The sequence below is a fragment of the Castor canadensis genome, chromosome X (genome assembly GCF_047511655.1).
Source record: "Castor canadensis chromosome X, mCasCan1.hap1v2, whole genome shotgun sequence".
NCBI classification, from domain to species: Eukaryota; Metazoa; Chordata; class Mammalia; order Rodentia; family Castoridae; genus Castor; species Castor canadensis.
This window is the reverse complement of record NC_133405.1, coordinates 30920841-30936445: the sequence shown is the minus strand read 5'-3', so window position 1 is coordinate 30936445 and position 15605 is coordinate 30920841. Positions and strand designations below refer to the sequence as shown.

At 34.5% G+C, this 15605-nt stretch overlaps 1 protein-coding gene and 1 non-coding gene across 5 annotated transcripts in view; one reads left to right on the top strand and one right to left on the bottom strand.

The window, feature by feature from the left end:
• The window catches only part of Stag2 (STAG2 cohesin complex component), a 131719-nt gene that overhangs the window by 48390 nt on the left and 67724 nt on the right, over window positions 1-15605 (top strand). For 3 of the 4 annotated variants that reach the window (XM_074062583.1, XM_074062582.1, XM_074062584.1), the window contains exons 3-6: window positions 700-835; window positions 3599-3677; window positions 7813-7974; window positions 13383-13479. In XM_074062583.1, the coding sequence (XP_073918684.1) occupies window positions 792-835; window positions 3599-3677; window positions 7813-7974; window positions 13383-13479 (382 nt within the window). In that variant the 5' untranslated portion in view covers window positions 700-791. Of the gene's footprint in view, window positions 1-699; window positions 836-3598; window positions 3678-7812; window positions 7975-9094; window positions 9193-13382; window positions 13480-15605 lie in introns of those variants that run through there. The other variant, XM_074062585.1, reaches the window with a different exon arrangement.
• LOC141420063 (U6 spliceosomal RNA) lies at window positions 5036-5141 on the bottom strand. The gene has a single exon (XR_012444770.1). It is a non-coding gene; the product is annotated as a U6 spliceosomal RNA (small nuclear RNA).

The window sequence follows — 15605 nt, the reverse complement described above, 5'->3', positions numbered from 1 at the left end:
TCCCCTCCCCCTTTTTTCACTGTACTGGTGACCAACTCCAGGATCTTGAACATGCTAGGCAAAATATGACATTCATGATGTTTAAATTGATTGTAAGTTCCTTGAGAGGAATAGATCAGATCTGATGTCTTTTTCTTTTGTTTCTCAACACAGTGTGGTATCATGAAGGGGTAGAGTTGTTTATTAGTAAGCCTTTACACTGTTTCCTCAAGAGTAGAAATAAGTGTTTTTAAATAATATTTTAGGTTTTTAAATTAGCTCCTTTTAAACATACCTGTTTTTATCATCAGCAAAAAGCTGTAAATTTTTAGGCATCTAGTATTATGGCTTAAAGTCTTCATTGGTATTTCAGGACCAGTAAAAGCGTCACGTCTTGCTTCTTTTTAGAGGGTGTGTGTGTGTGTGTGTGTGTGTGTGTGTGTCTGTGTGTAGTGCCAGGCTAGAGAATCATAAGAAATTTCAAACATAATTAATACCCCCCCTCCCCCCACAGTGTGGTGTTGTTATGGTTGAGCCGCAAGAGTGCTAACAAATTACTATCTAGAAAAAGCAGTCAAATGCTGCAAGGAAGGGTAAAAAATCCTTATTTACTAAAACATTTTAGCAGACATTGGGAAATTTAGTTTTTAAGTATTGATATCCTTTCCTAATAGTTGTGGTATGTTTATAATGAACATGTCATTTTTCTTGTCTTTAAAGGAATTGTTTTCTCAGAAGTAAACCATCATTTTATTCACATAAATATATGAATATATTTCTGACATTGAGGTGTTCCAGAAGATGATAAAGAAATGATAGCAGCTCCAGAAATACCAACTGATTTTAATCTACTACAGTAAGTACATCATATTGTGATTTTTTTTCTTGAGACAGGGTCTTGCTATGTAGCCCAGCATATTGCCATTCTTTTACATTCTTATTTTTCCTATACAATGGAAAATCGTGGCACTGGAGTTTGAAGTCAGGGTCTTGTGCTTGGTAGGTAAGTACTCTATCAATTGAACCACACCTCCAGCCCCCAGAGTGTGATTTTTAATGTGATTGTAATTCTATCATGTATTTAAATGTATTTTAAGATTCATGAGAAAAATTTCTTTTTTGTTTTTTTCAGAACTGGGGTTTGAACTCAGGGCCTTATGCTTGCTAGGCATGTGCTCTGCCACTTAAGCCACTCTACCAGGCCTTTTTTGTGTTGGAATTTTTTGAGACAGGGTCTTGCTTTTTGTTGTTGTTGTCTGAGCTGGTTTTGAACCAGGATCCTTCTGATCTCTGCCCCCTGAGTAGCTAGGATTACAGATGTGAATCACTAGTACCTGGCTAGTTTCTTGTTTTTTATTTAATTGTTTTACTTTGCTTGTTCAGAATTATCAAGGACATCAAGATTTCCCAATCTATCATCTTTAGTGAGAATTCTACATATTCCAAGTCTTTAATTTCTTTGTAAATATGAATTATTACCTTTACTAAAAATATTAAGTTTGCTGTATATAAGACATTATATTAGGTTCTTTGAGGAATTAAGTTAGATACTTCTGCATTTATGAGCTCTTATTTTAAAGATATAAAGCGAAGACTGTGAAATTTCTTAAATACATTAAGATTAGAGACTATTTAAAACTGTGTATATTATAGACTAGGCTATTGACTACTAGATATCTTAAGTAATTAGGAGCTGAAATAGGATAATGGATAAATGAGAATTGAATTATGATGGTAGAATAAATCTAGCATTTGGTTGGTATGTGGGGTGGGAGTGCCATGAAGAATGTAAGATTCAGTCATGTGATACATGACTGCAGTTTCAAACCACTAAAGGATTAATTTGGCATTCCTCATCAACATATAAATATGTTATTTTACCTAGGGTGTAGCTTATTGTTTTTAGTTTGATTTTTAAAACCCAGTAAAGTATTGGAGAAAGATTTAGGATAGTGTTTTTTCACTTGTTGGTTATTTTAGACTCCTATTCTGATTATTCACTTCAGCTTTTTTCAGAAGGCTTTTGCTTAGTAATAAAACCCCCCTGTAGCTTATTTTTGTAGTTGGGGTGACCTGGAGAATTAAAAATGTAATTGAACTTTTTATTACTCTGTGGCTGTTGGAATATTGTGAAGACTAGTGGTTGTTCGAAGACTTTTAACAATTACTGGGGCAAGACAGCTGGTGTCCCACATGTATTTTGGGAAGAAAGAAATCTTATTTATGCATCAAGATATTTAAATTTTTATCATGTCATAGGCATGTGAGAAGAATATTGATGAAAACAGTCTTTTTAAGATGTAACAAGTATGAGTTTCAGGGTTAGTAGTTACACAGTTTTTGGTGCATTAACTCTAAGAAATAGTACTTATTATGGGTCCTTTCCTTTTAACATGATAGGACATAGCTAAGAGTCCCACTGTTTTCAATATATTGCTTAAATTACTTTGTGAGTTAAGTGCTATAAATTATAATTTTTTTCTGCTAGCATCATAACCATTATTTTAGATTTATGAAGTATTCCTTCCTCACAGCTCCCAGATGCTGGTTTTTGTAGTAATAAAAATGGAAAGAGAAAAAAACTAGATTGAGAACAGTAGCTTTATAAGAATAACCTTTTCCTTTGATTCCATTTACTTTAAGCAAAACTGGCACTATGTTTACACATTTAGAGTGGTAAAACTTTTATCTTTTATGGAACTGGCTTAATTCTAAAAGTTCAGTGTTATTCATGTATAAAGGTCAGTATGTCTTCCTTTCAGCATTTAACAAGGATATGTGACTACTTAGACCCATGTTTACACATATAGAAAACATCACACATGTTAATTTAAACCAGTCTGCTTCTGTATGTGTGTGAGGAAATCCAGATTATACAAAGTGGCCCCACCTCCTCCTAAAACAAAGGCCAGCACTTTAGATTGTGTTGGAGATTGAGGAGACTTTTCAGAGATTTTGTTTTTTCCTGCATGTATATTGTTATAGATGAGAAGATTGAGATGATATTTGTACAAGATCATATAGTTACTTGGTGCTAGAATTGTTTCTCCTGACTAGCTCACTTTTTGCTTCATAAAGAATTCTGAGCAATTAACATATTTCTCTACTGTATTTCAAATGATTTAGTTGATAAAAATGTTTTATACATCCTTTCAGAAACACACACCCACCTTTTTGAGTGAGGTAGGAGGGTTCATAGGATCCATAATATTGCTAAAATTCCCTAATAAAATTTATCTAATGTTGAGTATTAAAATATAGTTTTCCCTAACCACTATGGTCCTTGAACCAGAAAATGGAACCAGCGATTACAATAGAGCACCACAATTCCTGGGTTAAATTAGAGAGTCATTGGTTTAGTTATGCTTTGATTAAAAATTAACAAAGCATACAAATATTTAGATATTTCTACTTTAGATTACTGTTTTGTGTTGATTGTTATGTTTGGTAATGTACTATGGTATGTTTTAGGAAAGCATCTTAATTACTTTCAATGCTAAACTGAGTTTCATAATGACTCATCCATGCTTTTCTTTTAGAAAGTGTTGCAAAAAATTGAAACTCCCCCATCTACATTTTTAAGGAAGGTTTTAAATATTTACTTATCTTTTTGTTACAGAGAGTCAGAAACACATTTTTCTTCTGATACAGATTTTGAGGACATCGAAGGAAAAAACCAAAAGCAAGGCAAAGGAAAGGTATGTACCAAATACGTGACTTTATTTTGGTTCTTAAAATTTTGCGTGTTTGTGTGTAAGAGAGAATTTTATCTTTTAAAAATAGCTGTTTTGGGGACTGGGTATATGGCAAGACTTCTGAATATACATGGTCTTTTTTGCTTTCAGACTAAATAGCTTTTGATTATCTATATGCATTGCAGGAAAGTTGAAATTAACAAAACATTGTTTCCGTATTTGGTAAAAGCATAGTACAATAAGAAAAATCTGGTTTTACTGGGTTTATTTTTATTTTCTCATAAATATATTATAAATATTCTATTTCTCAAATTATAGAGCAAGCAATACTTGAACTTCCTCATTCTAACATAACAACCAATTTATGTCCAACAGGTATCATTTTACCATTTATAATGTCAAAGATAAAAACTAACAAAGTTAAGGTCAACAGTTAAAAGTTTTAGAGTGTGAGTAGGGTTATGAGAGAGCTTTGGACAACTTGGTGAATGGTTAATTCACGCTGCTGTTTTGGAAAGTATATTTGATTCTGCATGCATATAAACACATTGTTCAAAAGATGACTTGTGTTTGATTTTGTCAGCATTTTTTTTCCAAAATGAATTTTGGATTTGTTTTCTTATGACATACTTTGAAAAAGTCTAAACTCTACAGAAATGTAAAATTCACAGTGAACTTGTCCCATAATCCTCCAATCCAGAAGTTACTTATTCTTTAGAAATTTTGATGAGTATACTTTTATACGTAAACCTGATTTACTTAAATGCAGCTATGCTATGCCAACTATAACAGTGGTTCTAAAATTCAATGATACATTGTCAACAACTTTTCCATCAGGGAATATAACTCTTTGTATTTTTTTTTTCTTTTGGTGGAGCTATAGTTTGAACACAGGGCTTCACTCTTGCAGAGCAGGTACTCTACTGCTTGAACCACACATCCAGTCCAATTTTGCTCTGGTTATTTTGGAGATTGGATCTCACAAACTATTTGTTTGGGCTGTCCTCAGATTGTATCTTCCTGATCTCCGCCTGCTAAGTAGCTAGGATTATAGGTGTGAGCCACCGAGAACTGCCTTTTTGTAATTTTTAATGATGGCATACATTTTTTTTATATGAAACATTTATTTAATAAGCTGTTGGAATTTTTTTAAATGCTCATAATTCATCTGTTCATAATTTTGTGTGCTGATTAGTTCCTTAACAAGTAGTTTTGAGAGGGGTGTGTGTGAATGCAAATGCCAACTCAGGAATATCCCAAATAAACATATCTGTAATTCTAGTGAGCAGTATTAGTCTACTTTTACCACTGAGTTAATTCACAGGTTGACACAAGATCACCCCCCACACACACCCATACACAGTACTACCATCTGAATTATGAAATTGCATGTCATCCTTGTGCAGGGCTGTGCTAATCTTCTCTGTATCATTCCAATTTTAGTTTATGTGCTGCTGAAGGAAGCACCTTTCTGAAGGTGTTTTTTTCTTTCCTCTTTCCCTCCCTCCTTCCCTTCCTTTCCCTCCCTCCCTCCCTCCCTCCCTCTTTATGGTTCAGGGGATTGAATCCAGTGTCTTTCCCGGATGCTGAACATACTCTCTAACATTGTGCTACATTCAGCACCTCTAAAGTTTTTATTTTTTTTGACACAATTTGGTTAACTGTATGTAGCCACTGCTGTGAGTAGGAGTTAGGGGGTCAGATAGAGGATTTATTATAAGAGGAACTACATGTTTTCCTTTTTATTAGCATACATTAATTGTATGGGGGAATTCATTGTGACATTTCTGAAGAGCCTTATGTTGTACATTGGTTAGGTTAGCTCCCACCATCTCTCCTTACCTCCTCACCTCCTCCCCACCCCATCTAAGACAATTACAGAATGTTTCAATGTTCTATTTCATGTATGTATACAAAGCATATTGACCATATTCACCCTCCTTCACCTCCTTTCACCCTCCCCACCTCCATGAAGTACCCACCCACCCCACAGGACCCATTTTACAGTCCTGTCCTTCATTTTTATCTCCAAAATCAGTGTTCAAATGTGTTTTTCAATGTATCTCAGCTGTGACTATAATGTACTTTTGGTCATTTCTACCCCTCTGTTCTTCTGCCTTACCCTTTCCCTCCTAACCCCTATTATTCAACAGCTTTAGGTACATATTGTTATTGCGCAGATGCAGTGTAGGAACTACATTTTAACACTACTGTGTACCAGGCACTTTAGTGACAGTTTTACCTATGTTACCTAGTTACATTTTAAATTAAGCTGGAAAAATTGCTTATATCATAGATAGGAAAGTAAAGTCTGGAGATGCTCAGCAGTTAAAGGATTTTAGTTTGGGTGTGTGCTTTAATCTACTATACTATATCACCTCCTAAAGTTTTTTTTTTTAAAAGGTTCTTCTTTTAGTACTTAAGACTGTACCAAGTTAGTATGTTTACTTCTTATACTTCCCTTGTTTTATTACTTCTTACACATTTTTCCTCTAATATAGCATATTCATTGAAGCATTTAAATTGAACTAACTAGTTTTTCATACTGACAGGGAATATTGAGACATGATATATAAATTGAAAATATATTGCTCCATGTTACCATTATAATGTACTCTTTGTAGTGGATCATTCAGCCTTCTTTGAAATTCCTTTTACTGAGTACAAATGCCTTTCATTTTACAACTGGGAATTAATTACTTAGGTTCATAGAGACAGAATTTTATTAACAAAATCTAGCAGGTAATATCTGTCAGGTGTTGGGAAGGGGTATGAAGTAACTGTTTGGGGTAGGGTAGTTTTGGAATCTTGAAGGCACACAGACTGTCAGTAGAAATAAATTTGTAGGCATGGTTGTAGGTCAGGGGTTTACAAGGTATGGCCTGCTTTTGTACTATCTACATAGTAACAATGGCTTTTGAAAGAGTTGTAAAAATGATCTGTGGCAGATATGGTCTGTGGCCCAAAAAACCTAAAATATATATCTGGTACTTTACAGAAAGTTTGCTGACCCTTGCTCTCTAGTTCACAGAAACGTGTAAGTCTGAAAGAGACCTTGAAATCATCAAATGCAGGGGTGAGAAAACCTTTTCTGTAAAGTTTTAATCGAGCTCTGTCATTTTAGAAATGACTTCTTTCTTCTTTAACAAGGTATGAAATCTGTGGGAGCATGAGTTGTAAAGCACAGAGAACCCTTTACAGATTTATGAAGCTCTTACACCTAATACTGACACCTTTCTTATAATGGTGCTTCATTTCTTAGTGCTCATTAATTGAATTTTCATGGTAAGTCTTGGAGAGATGGCCTAGGACAAGAATGAGATTTGTCATACTGTTCAGAATTGCTTGTTTAGTGTAATACAAATGATTGATAAGGCAAGCAATAGAAATAAAGTTAAAATGAAGAGCTACATATGATGACTTACTTGATAAGAGTTTTGCTATTCTTGCTGCCCATTTCACCCTAAGACAGCATAAGGGCCCATGATAAAGCTTGACGATAGCTACCATGATTTAACTACACTGTAGGAAATTCTCTGATTATGCTTTCAAAGTCTTTTTTACTGTGCTTTTCAAACTTAGTTGATATGTTGAGAGCGTCTTATGCTGTTATTTTACAAATATGGAAATTGGTTCATACCTCCTTGGTCTTTTCAGCAGACATAGATTCAAGTAACATTTATTGAGCTTCTTTTAATGTATATTTTCTCATTTTATAGTGATAACAACAGCAGACATTTTTGACTTTATTATGTCCTGGATGTGTTGCAGTTAAATACTTTCATCATTACAGCAACCCTATGAGGGACTGCATAGTTTTATCTTCTATTTTACAAATTAGAAAAAAGTCTCCAAAACACAGCGTGGTTAAATAATTTGTCCAAGATTACTCAGTAGGAATTTGGACCAACCTAGTCTGTCAGCAGAGGCTACCCTCCTAACTATAGTATAATGTGAGGTTCATGATAATATAAAAGGAAAAAAAAATTTTAGATCACAAAGAAGCTGTTGCAATCATAATTTTCTTACAGTACTTGTGGATGACATTCTCCTATAAGTTGGCTGCTTTTCCAGTATCTTTGTTTTGAACTTTGCAGGTTAGTGATACAACTTAACCAACTTGTATTTTTTTATGTAGACTTGTAAAAAAGGCAAAAAGGGCCCAGGAGAAAAGGGCAAAGGAGGAAATGGAGGAGGAAAACCTCCTGGTCCAAACCGAATGAATGGTCATCACCAACAGAATGGAGTGGAAAACATGATGTTGTTTGAAGTTGTTAAAATGGGCAAGAGTGCCATGCAGGTAATATTTATGGTGTCTTTAGCAGTTTATTTGTAAATGTTTTGAACTTTAGCGACTCAAATGAAGTATCACCCTGATTTTTCTGTTTGTCTTGAGTCATTTTCTGTTGCTTGATTTTATTTGGTGGGACTGGGGTTTGAACTCAGAGCTTTGCGATTCCAAAGCAGGCACTCTACCACTTGAGCCATGCCTCTAGTCCATTTTGCTCTAGTTATTTTGGAGATGGGATCTCACGAACTATTCGCTTAGGCTGGCCTTGAACTGCAATCTTCCTGATCTCAGCCTCCCAAGTAGCTAGGATTGCAGGTTTGAGCCACTAGTACCCGACTTTATTTTATTTTAATGTCATAAGGTTAAAAAAAAAAAGTTGGTTGAAAAATACCGTGAAGTCAACCCTGGTTTTGAGGTTTCCCTGAATAGCTGCCCATACAGAATTCTTAGGTTTTTTTGGTAGCACTGGGTTTGAACTCAGGACCTAATGCTTGCTAGATGGGCACTCTTACCGCTTGAGCCACTCCACCAGCCCAAATTTTTAGTGTTTTTTTTTTTTTAGTGTAGACCTCATCACAGTCTACATTAGAAAATTAAATTATTTTGTACACTGTTGTCCATTAGAAATTTTATTTTTTGTGCCTGTTTCTTAACAGACGAGTAAAAATGTTTGAGGCACATCCAGTGTCAAATTATCCTAATTGTTTTTCTGCATAATTTCATGACATTAGAAACACTTTGGCTTTACAATGTTGCCTAAATGTATAAGGTTTTAAAAAGTGTAATATTACTTTTTCTAGGGGCAGTACAAGTGCTATACCAATTGAGTCATGTCTCTAGTCCTTTTTACTTTAGTTATTTTTCAGATAGGATCTCTTGGTTTTTCCCCAGTCTGGTCTCAGACCAAGATCCTCCTACTTAAGCCTCTCATATAGTTAGTCTTACAGATGTGCACCACATGCTTGGCTTATTTGTTGAGATGGGGGTCACAATAAATTTTTGCCCAGGCTGGCCTGGGGTGGCAATTTTCCTGATTTCCTCCTCCTCCCAAGTAATGGGATTACATGTGTGAACCACCTTGGTGGGCCTTTTTTATTTATTTGTTTGTTTGTTTGTTTGTTTATTTGAGATGGACCTCTTGCATTGTTGCCTAGGCTACAGGCTGGTCTTGAATTCCTGGCTCAGCGATCTTCCTACCTCAGCCTCTTGAGTAGCTGGGATTACGAGGTACACACCACCACCATACACATCTTAGAGTATACATACTTAGTAAAGTTTTGTTTTACTTATTAAAGCTATGGGGAAGTTTTTCCTCATTGAATTAAAATCTTTGGTGCACAAGAGTGGTTTTCTGAGAACTAGTCATTTAGGCTTTTTGTTATTAACCAACTGAAATGCAAAACTTCTTAAATATATAATTATCGAAATATGTGTGGTTTTATAAATGAAAATTAAAACATCAGTTGGGACTCACAAAGAACAATTTTACATATAAAATGTAAAAATACTTACTAGGTGTTTAAGCTTTCAACAGTTTAAAAAGCAAGGAACTTGATACCAGATTCATTTATAACATTCTAGTTCACTTATATTAAGTTTGCTTTTCTATAGTTGAGAATAGGTGTGACTTTTTTCTTGTTTAATTTTTTAAATGATTATTTTAAATTCACTCTGGATTTTTTTTTCAGTTGTGTTGGGGATCAAATGTACATGAACATCTGACTTAAAAAAAAAAATGAGCTTTGCCCTTTGTTTATTTAGTCATTCCCTGATACAAAAATTTACCTCCCTCTCTCCAGTTCCCCTTTTGATTAATTTTATCACATTGTATCAGTTACATTATACTCTTACTTCATTACTTTCCTTTTTTATTTTTCACTCAAGTATTTTGCTGTTAACCAAACACATTCATCTTTATATATTTTCTGATATCTTTTGTTTTTGTTAATATTAGTGTCTTAGTCCAATTTGTATTGCTACAAAAATAACATAAAATGGGGTTGGAGCTTGGCTTAAGTGGTAGAGCGCTTGCCTAGCATGCATGAGGGCCTGTGTTTACTCTGTAGTAACACCAAAAAAAAAAAAAAAACCAACCACAAAAAAACACCACATAAACCGTGTGTCAAGTAAAAGAAATTGGTTTCTTATATTTCTGGAGACTAGGAAGTCCAGGATCAAGGTGCTGGAAAATTTCATTGTCTGGTGAGGGCCTGTTTTCTGATTCATAGATAGCCCCCTGTCATTGTGTACTGACATGGTGGAAGGGGCAAGGCAGTTCCCTGGGGCCTCTTTTATAACGGCATTAATCCTATTCATGAAGGCTCTACGATCTAATCCTTTCCCAAATGTTGTACTTCATAATACTACCACATGGGTGATTAGTGTTCAACACATGAAGTTTGGAGGGGTGGGATAGAAACCACTAGAAATTTCAACTTAAAACCATGGCTAATCAGGCTGTTTTACTTTTGTGTAGTGTTTAAGTTTTTTTCTTGGTTCATCAACATTTTTATAGTGTATAGTGAGGGTTTAGCTTCATATTTTTTTGTTAATGGTTATCTCAGTGTTTAAAGACTGAACACTTTCCATATTTTTGTGTTGCTTATAGTTTGTCCCTTATTAAAGAAGATTATGCCTCCATATCATTTGTTTTTTTCTGTTTCTAAATTTATTTCTACGTTATAAGGGAAATGCCTGTAGCTTCTCTCCATTGATTTCCCTCTCAATCTCCAGTTTGTTCTGTGTTTTTCCATTTGTGTTAACTTTTCTAATACCAAGTTTGCTTGAGAAAGTCCCCTGTTTAGAAATAGAGTTCTTCCCTAGCAGTCCAAGAGACCAATGCAAATACATGGTCTTTTTGTCCTTGCCTTGGGTGTATCACTCCACTGTGTTCCAGGGAAAAGAATATAGACCTTACCTCTTGAAGAGCAATGTCTAGGCAGGTGCTCTTAGTGCTTGAGCCACTCCACTAGCAGACAATGTCTAAAAATTTGGGGCATGATTTTTTAAAACTATCACAGTTCCATAATCTCTTTTTGTTTTTACTTGTCTGTATCATATTAGGGCAAACTTTAAAAAATTTTTTTTCATAAATTGTATTGCTTGACATAAACCATTTATAAACTATAGAAAAGGATTCAATTGTAGAAGTTAAATGTGTTAGCTGGATATGATGGCATACTTGGGAGGTGGAGGCATGAGAATCTTGAGTTCAGGACTAGCTGGGGCAAAGGTAGTGGTGAGACCCGGTCTCAAAAACAATAAAAACAAAAGGACTGTGGGTAGAGCATAAGTGGGAGTGCTAGCCTAGCATGCACATGGCCCTGGGTTCACCACATAAAAAAGAAAAGAAATGAAAAATGTAAAAGTATGTTAGTTTAGTTTTTTGTTACTGTAACAAATACCTAAGATAATCAGTTTTTAGGAGGAAAGGTTTATTTTGGCTACTGGTTTCAGAGGTTTCAGTCCATTCGACACTCCCATTGCCTTTGGGCAAGGAGAGTGGGATGGAGCAAGCTGCTCTAATTCATAGGAGCTAGAAACAAAGGAAGAGGCTGCTGTTCCACAACTGCCTTCAAGGGCATGCCCCCAACAATCTGAAGCCTCTTACTAGGTCCCAACTCTAAAAGTTTCTCCTACCTTCCAATCAATAGTGCCTTTAACATGTGGACTGCTTGAGGGACATTTCCTATCCCAACTATAGCATTAAGGAAAGAAAAATTAAAGGTATAAATCCATTAGTTTTTAGATGTTCACAAAATTGTGCAGCTTCCATCACAATCTTAATTTTAGAACATTTTGAAAATCCCAGGAAGAATATTCGTGTCCATTAGCATCCTTAGAAGTAGGCTTCCACTAACCTACTTTCTATATTTTTGTCTATTCTGAACATTTCAAACAAATGAGATAATAAAATTTGTGGTTCTTTATGAGTGTTTTCTTTGATTTTAACATAATAACTATCAAGGTTCATCCATGTTGTAACCTGTATTATAATGTAATTCCTTGGAATTGCTATCATGGATTTTACCACATTTTGTTTATTCAACCCTTGTTGTACATTTTGATCCATTTTGGCTACATTTTGAATAGTGTTGTGCAAATGTTTAGACATACGTTTTCATTTCTCTTGGGTAATACATACCTGAGAGTCAAATTGCTGTGTCATATGGTAACTATATTTAACTTTTTGAGGGGCTGCCAACTTGTTTGTCCAAAATTGCTGCACCATTTTACATTCTCACTAGCAGTGTTTTTTTTTTTTTTTTTTTGTGGTACTAGAATTTGGACTCAGAGCCTCATGCTTGCTAGGCAGATGCTCTACCGCCACTCCACCAGCCCTTTTTTTGTGTTGGGTATTTTCAAGATAGGGTCTTACAAACTATTTGCCTACGCTGGTCTGCAACCACTATCCTCATGATCTCTGCCTCCCAAGTATGTAGGATTATAGGTGAGAGCCACTTGGCACTTGGCTACCAGTGATGTTTTGAGTGCTCCATTTTTCCACATCTTTGCTTATTTCTCTTGTATTTTTTGTATTTTTTTATTATACTTATTCTAGGTTATGTGACATAGTTACCTCATTTTGGTTTTGATTTGCAGATCCTTGATGGCTAGTGATTTTTTTAAGGTGCAAATTCATTGGTTTTTAGATATACACAGAATTGTGCAGCTACTATTTATAGATTAGTTCTGCAATATTGTCTCTAGATATATGAACTATGTTACTTTGCTTTGATCCATATTAGTTTTAATTTGCCTTTTTTACATAGAATTGTTAGTGACTACCATTGAAAAAATCTTACTTTTTTTACATTTACTCATTGACCCAGGCCTTTACCTTTGAAATATTTTTAAGTTTTGATTTCATTGTTATGTTAATATTTCTATTAAAAAATAGCCTACATAAATTATATATATTGATGGAATTCAGTGTGATATTTCAACACATACTCATAGTGTATACCAATTACATCTAGCCTCTTTATTTACCTCACCCTTCCTTACCCTCTAGAAATCACTATTCTACATTTACGTTGGCTTTAAAATATTGTTCATTATTATATCTTAGTGAAGAAGAAATATGAACGTGACTTTAATGTTTTCTAGGATATTGGATGTGTTACCAAGCAATAATTATACTTTATAGAATTGAGTCCCATATTTACTTGTTGGTTTTCTTTTAATGCCAAATAAACAGACGTTCTGTCATTTTATTTTATCAGGTAATTGTTTTAGTGAATTCGACTCTATTTCATTACTGTTAAAATTGAAATTTGAATTTCAATATAAAAGTGTATCTTAATTTAATGTCATATGACATTACTGTTGAATTTTTATGACTTTAGCCAGAATTAACTCATTCTTAACACATCAGAAAAAGCTAATGATTTTATTTTTTTTCCCCTCTGCTCTAGTCGGTGGTAGATGATTGGATAGAATCATACAAGCATGACCGAGATATAGCACTTCTTGACCTTATCAACTTTTTTATTCAGTGTTCAGGCTGTAAAGGTAAGATACATTTATTTTGGAAGCAGAAGCTCTCCAGTAGTCACTTTGTTTCTTGTTCTTCCTAAAGAAATGTTAACTCTTTACATGGAAAATAATGTCAGGGTAGTTCATTGTTTGCATTATATCCGTACATAATGTAGAAGGAAGAAAAGCAAAGAGCAAAGTAAGAGCAAAAGTCTGTTGACACAATTATATTCATGTGTGAAATCTAACTTGGCAGTTTATAATTGATATGTTACTTTATTAGATATATTTCCCACTTTCAGCATCTGGTTTTAGGAACAAAGAAATGGAACTAAGAAGGGAGGATGATGATAATGGTGACATAAAGGGTCAAATGGCAGGAAATTGTGATGTGTAGGGAATTAAAAAGTGCTGTGAATAACAGTAAGAATGTGTGTGTGTATGGTACTGGTGAAACTGCAAATTCTTCTTGTGAAAGGTAGAGAAATTTTCAGTGTTTTTACTTAATTTAAAAAGATTCTGAAGTAGGAGTAGAGAAGTACAAAAATATAGAAATTTCTTCCCTAGGACAAAAATATTTAGGACAGGCATTTGGCAAGGGGACAAAATTATGTAAGTTGGGGAGTCATGTACATCCTCATCTGGATCAGTAAATGAGTCAGTCAAGATCATGGGCAGGGTAGGGCAGGGCTGGGCACTGATGGCTCAGGCTACTTGGAGGATGATATTGGGAGGATCACAGTTCAAAGCTAGCCCAGGCAAATAGTTTGTAAGACCCCTTCTCTAAAACACCCAGAACAAAATGGACTTGAGATGTGGCTCAAGAGGTAGAGTGCCTGCTTTGTAAGTATGATGTGTTGAGTTCAAACCCAGTCCCACCAGAAAAGTGACTTATTCAAACAAATGTAGAAAAAGAATTGTAGAAAGCAACTTACTTTAATTCTGCAATACTCCTTTAAAATAGTATAATTGAAAAATAAGTAATATTTTTATTTCATTGACATTGATTGCAACATTCCATATCATATGCATACTATATGTTACATGTGTATGAAGTCTGAAAGATACATATATTAAATTCTTGATTCTTTGATCTTCATATTGCCATTAACTTGGTTACGTTGAAGAAAAAGGTAATTTTTTGAGACTGGGGTCTCATTGTGTTGCCTAGTCTGATCTTGGACTCCTGGGCTCAAGTAATGCTTCTGTTTCAGCCTCCCAATTAGCTGGGATACCAGATGTGTACTACTGCAATTTTGAGAAAAAAATTTAAACTGTTTTAACAGTTAAAAGTACAGAGAACTTCCTAATTTACTTGACTTAAACTAAAATAAACATAGCTACAGTTTAGTATTATACAATACCCGTTTAAGTGTGGTTTGAAAAGTTTGAGTTAGACTTCAGAATTGTAGCTTCAAAACAAGACCACAGTGCATTTTTCCATTATCAGATTTATCCCTTGTCTGGTTTCAGTTTGTTTAGAAATAAGGAGTTTGCTAGCTCAACATTTGGATATAACTTTGTTGCATACCCCAGTGTTAAGATTTTCAAATTTTTAAGATATTGAAAACTTAAATAATCAGGTAGATTTGAGCACTGACATAATGTTTGTTGTAGAATTCAACAACTTCCATAAAATGGAATTTGTCATATAATCAAGGTTAAAAATTATTAAGTATATTTACATACATTTTTGATAGAATAGAATTATTTCATGAATGAGTTGGAAATTTAAGTATACTCATTTACTTTTTAAGCTTTTTCTGTAGACTCTTAAGTTGTTATGAGCTTCAGCCATTTTACTGTAATACAGTGATGCCTTCTGGAGTTGTTGAGCCAGGAAGGGATGGTTGACTTTTAGACTGAATGACTTCAGTATGCCTTGTTGTTGATGATTCTGAGGCCAGTGTTTATACTGTGTATTATTTCTCCCTCCCCCATGGGTCTTGTCAAATTCTTAATGAAACTGTTTACCTTAATTTTTTTATACTACTGGGGTTTGAACTCAGGGCCTAACACTTGCTAGGCAGGCTCTCTACTGCTTGAGCCACTCACTCCAACAGCACGAGATAGTTTATTTTAAACAATTCTTAATTCCCTAAGTTACAGTATTTCTCCCTCCTCTGTCTAAGCTAAGTATTTCTTGGCATTATCATTCATCA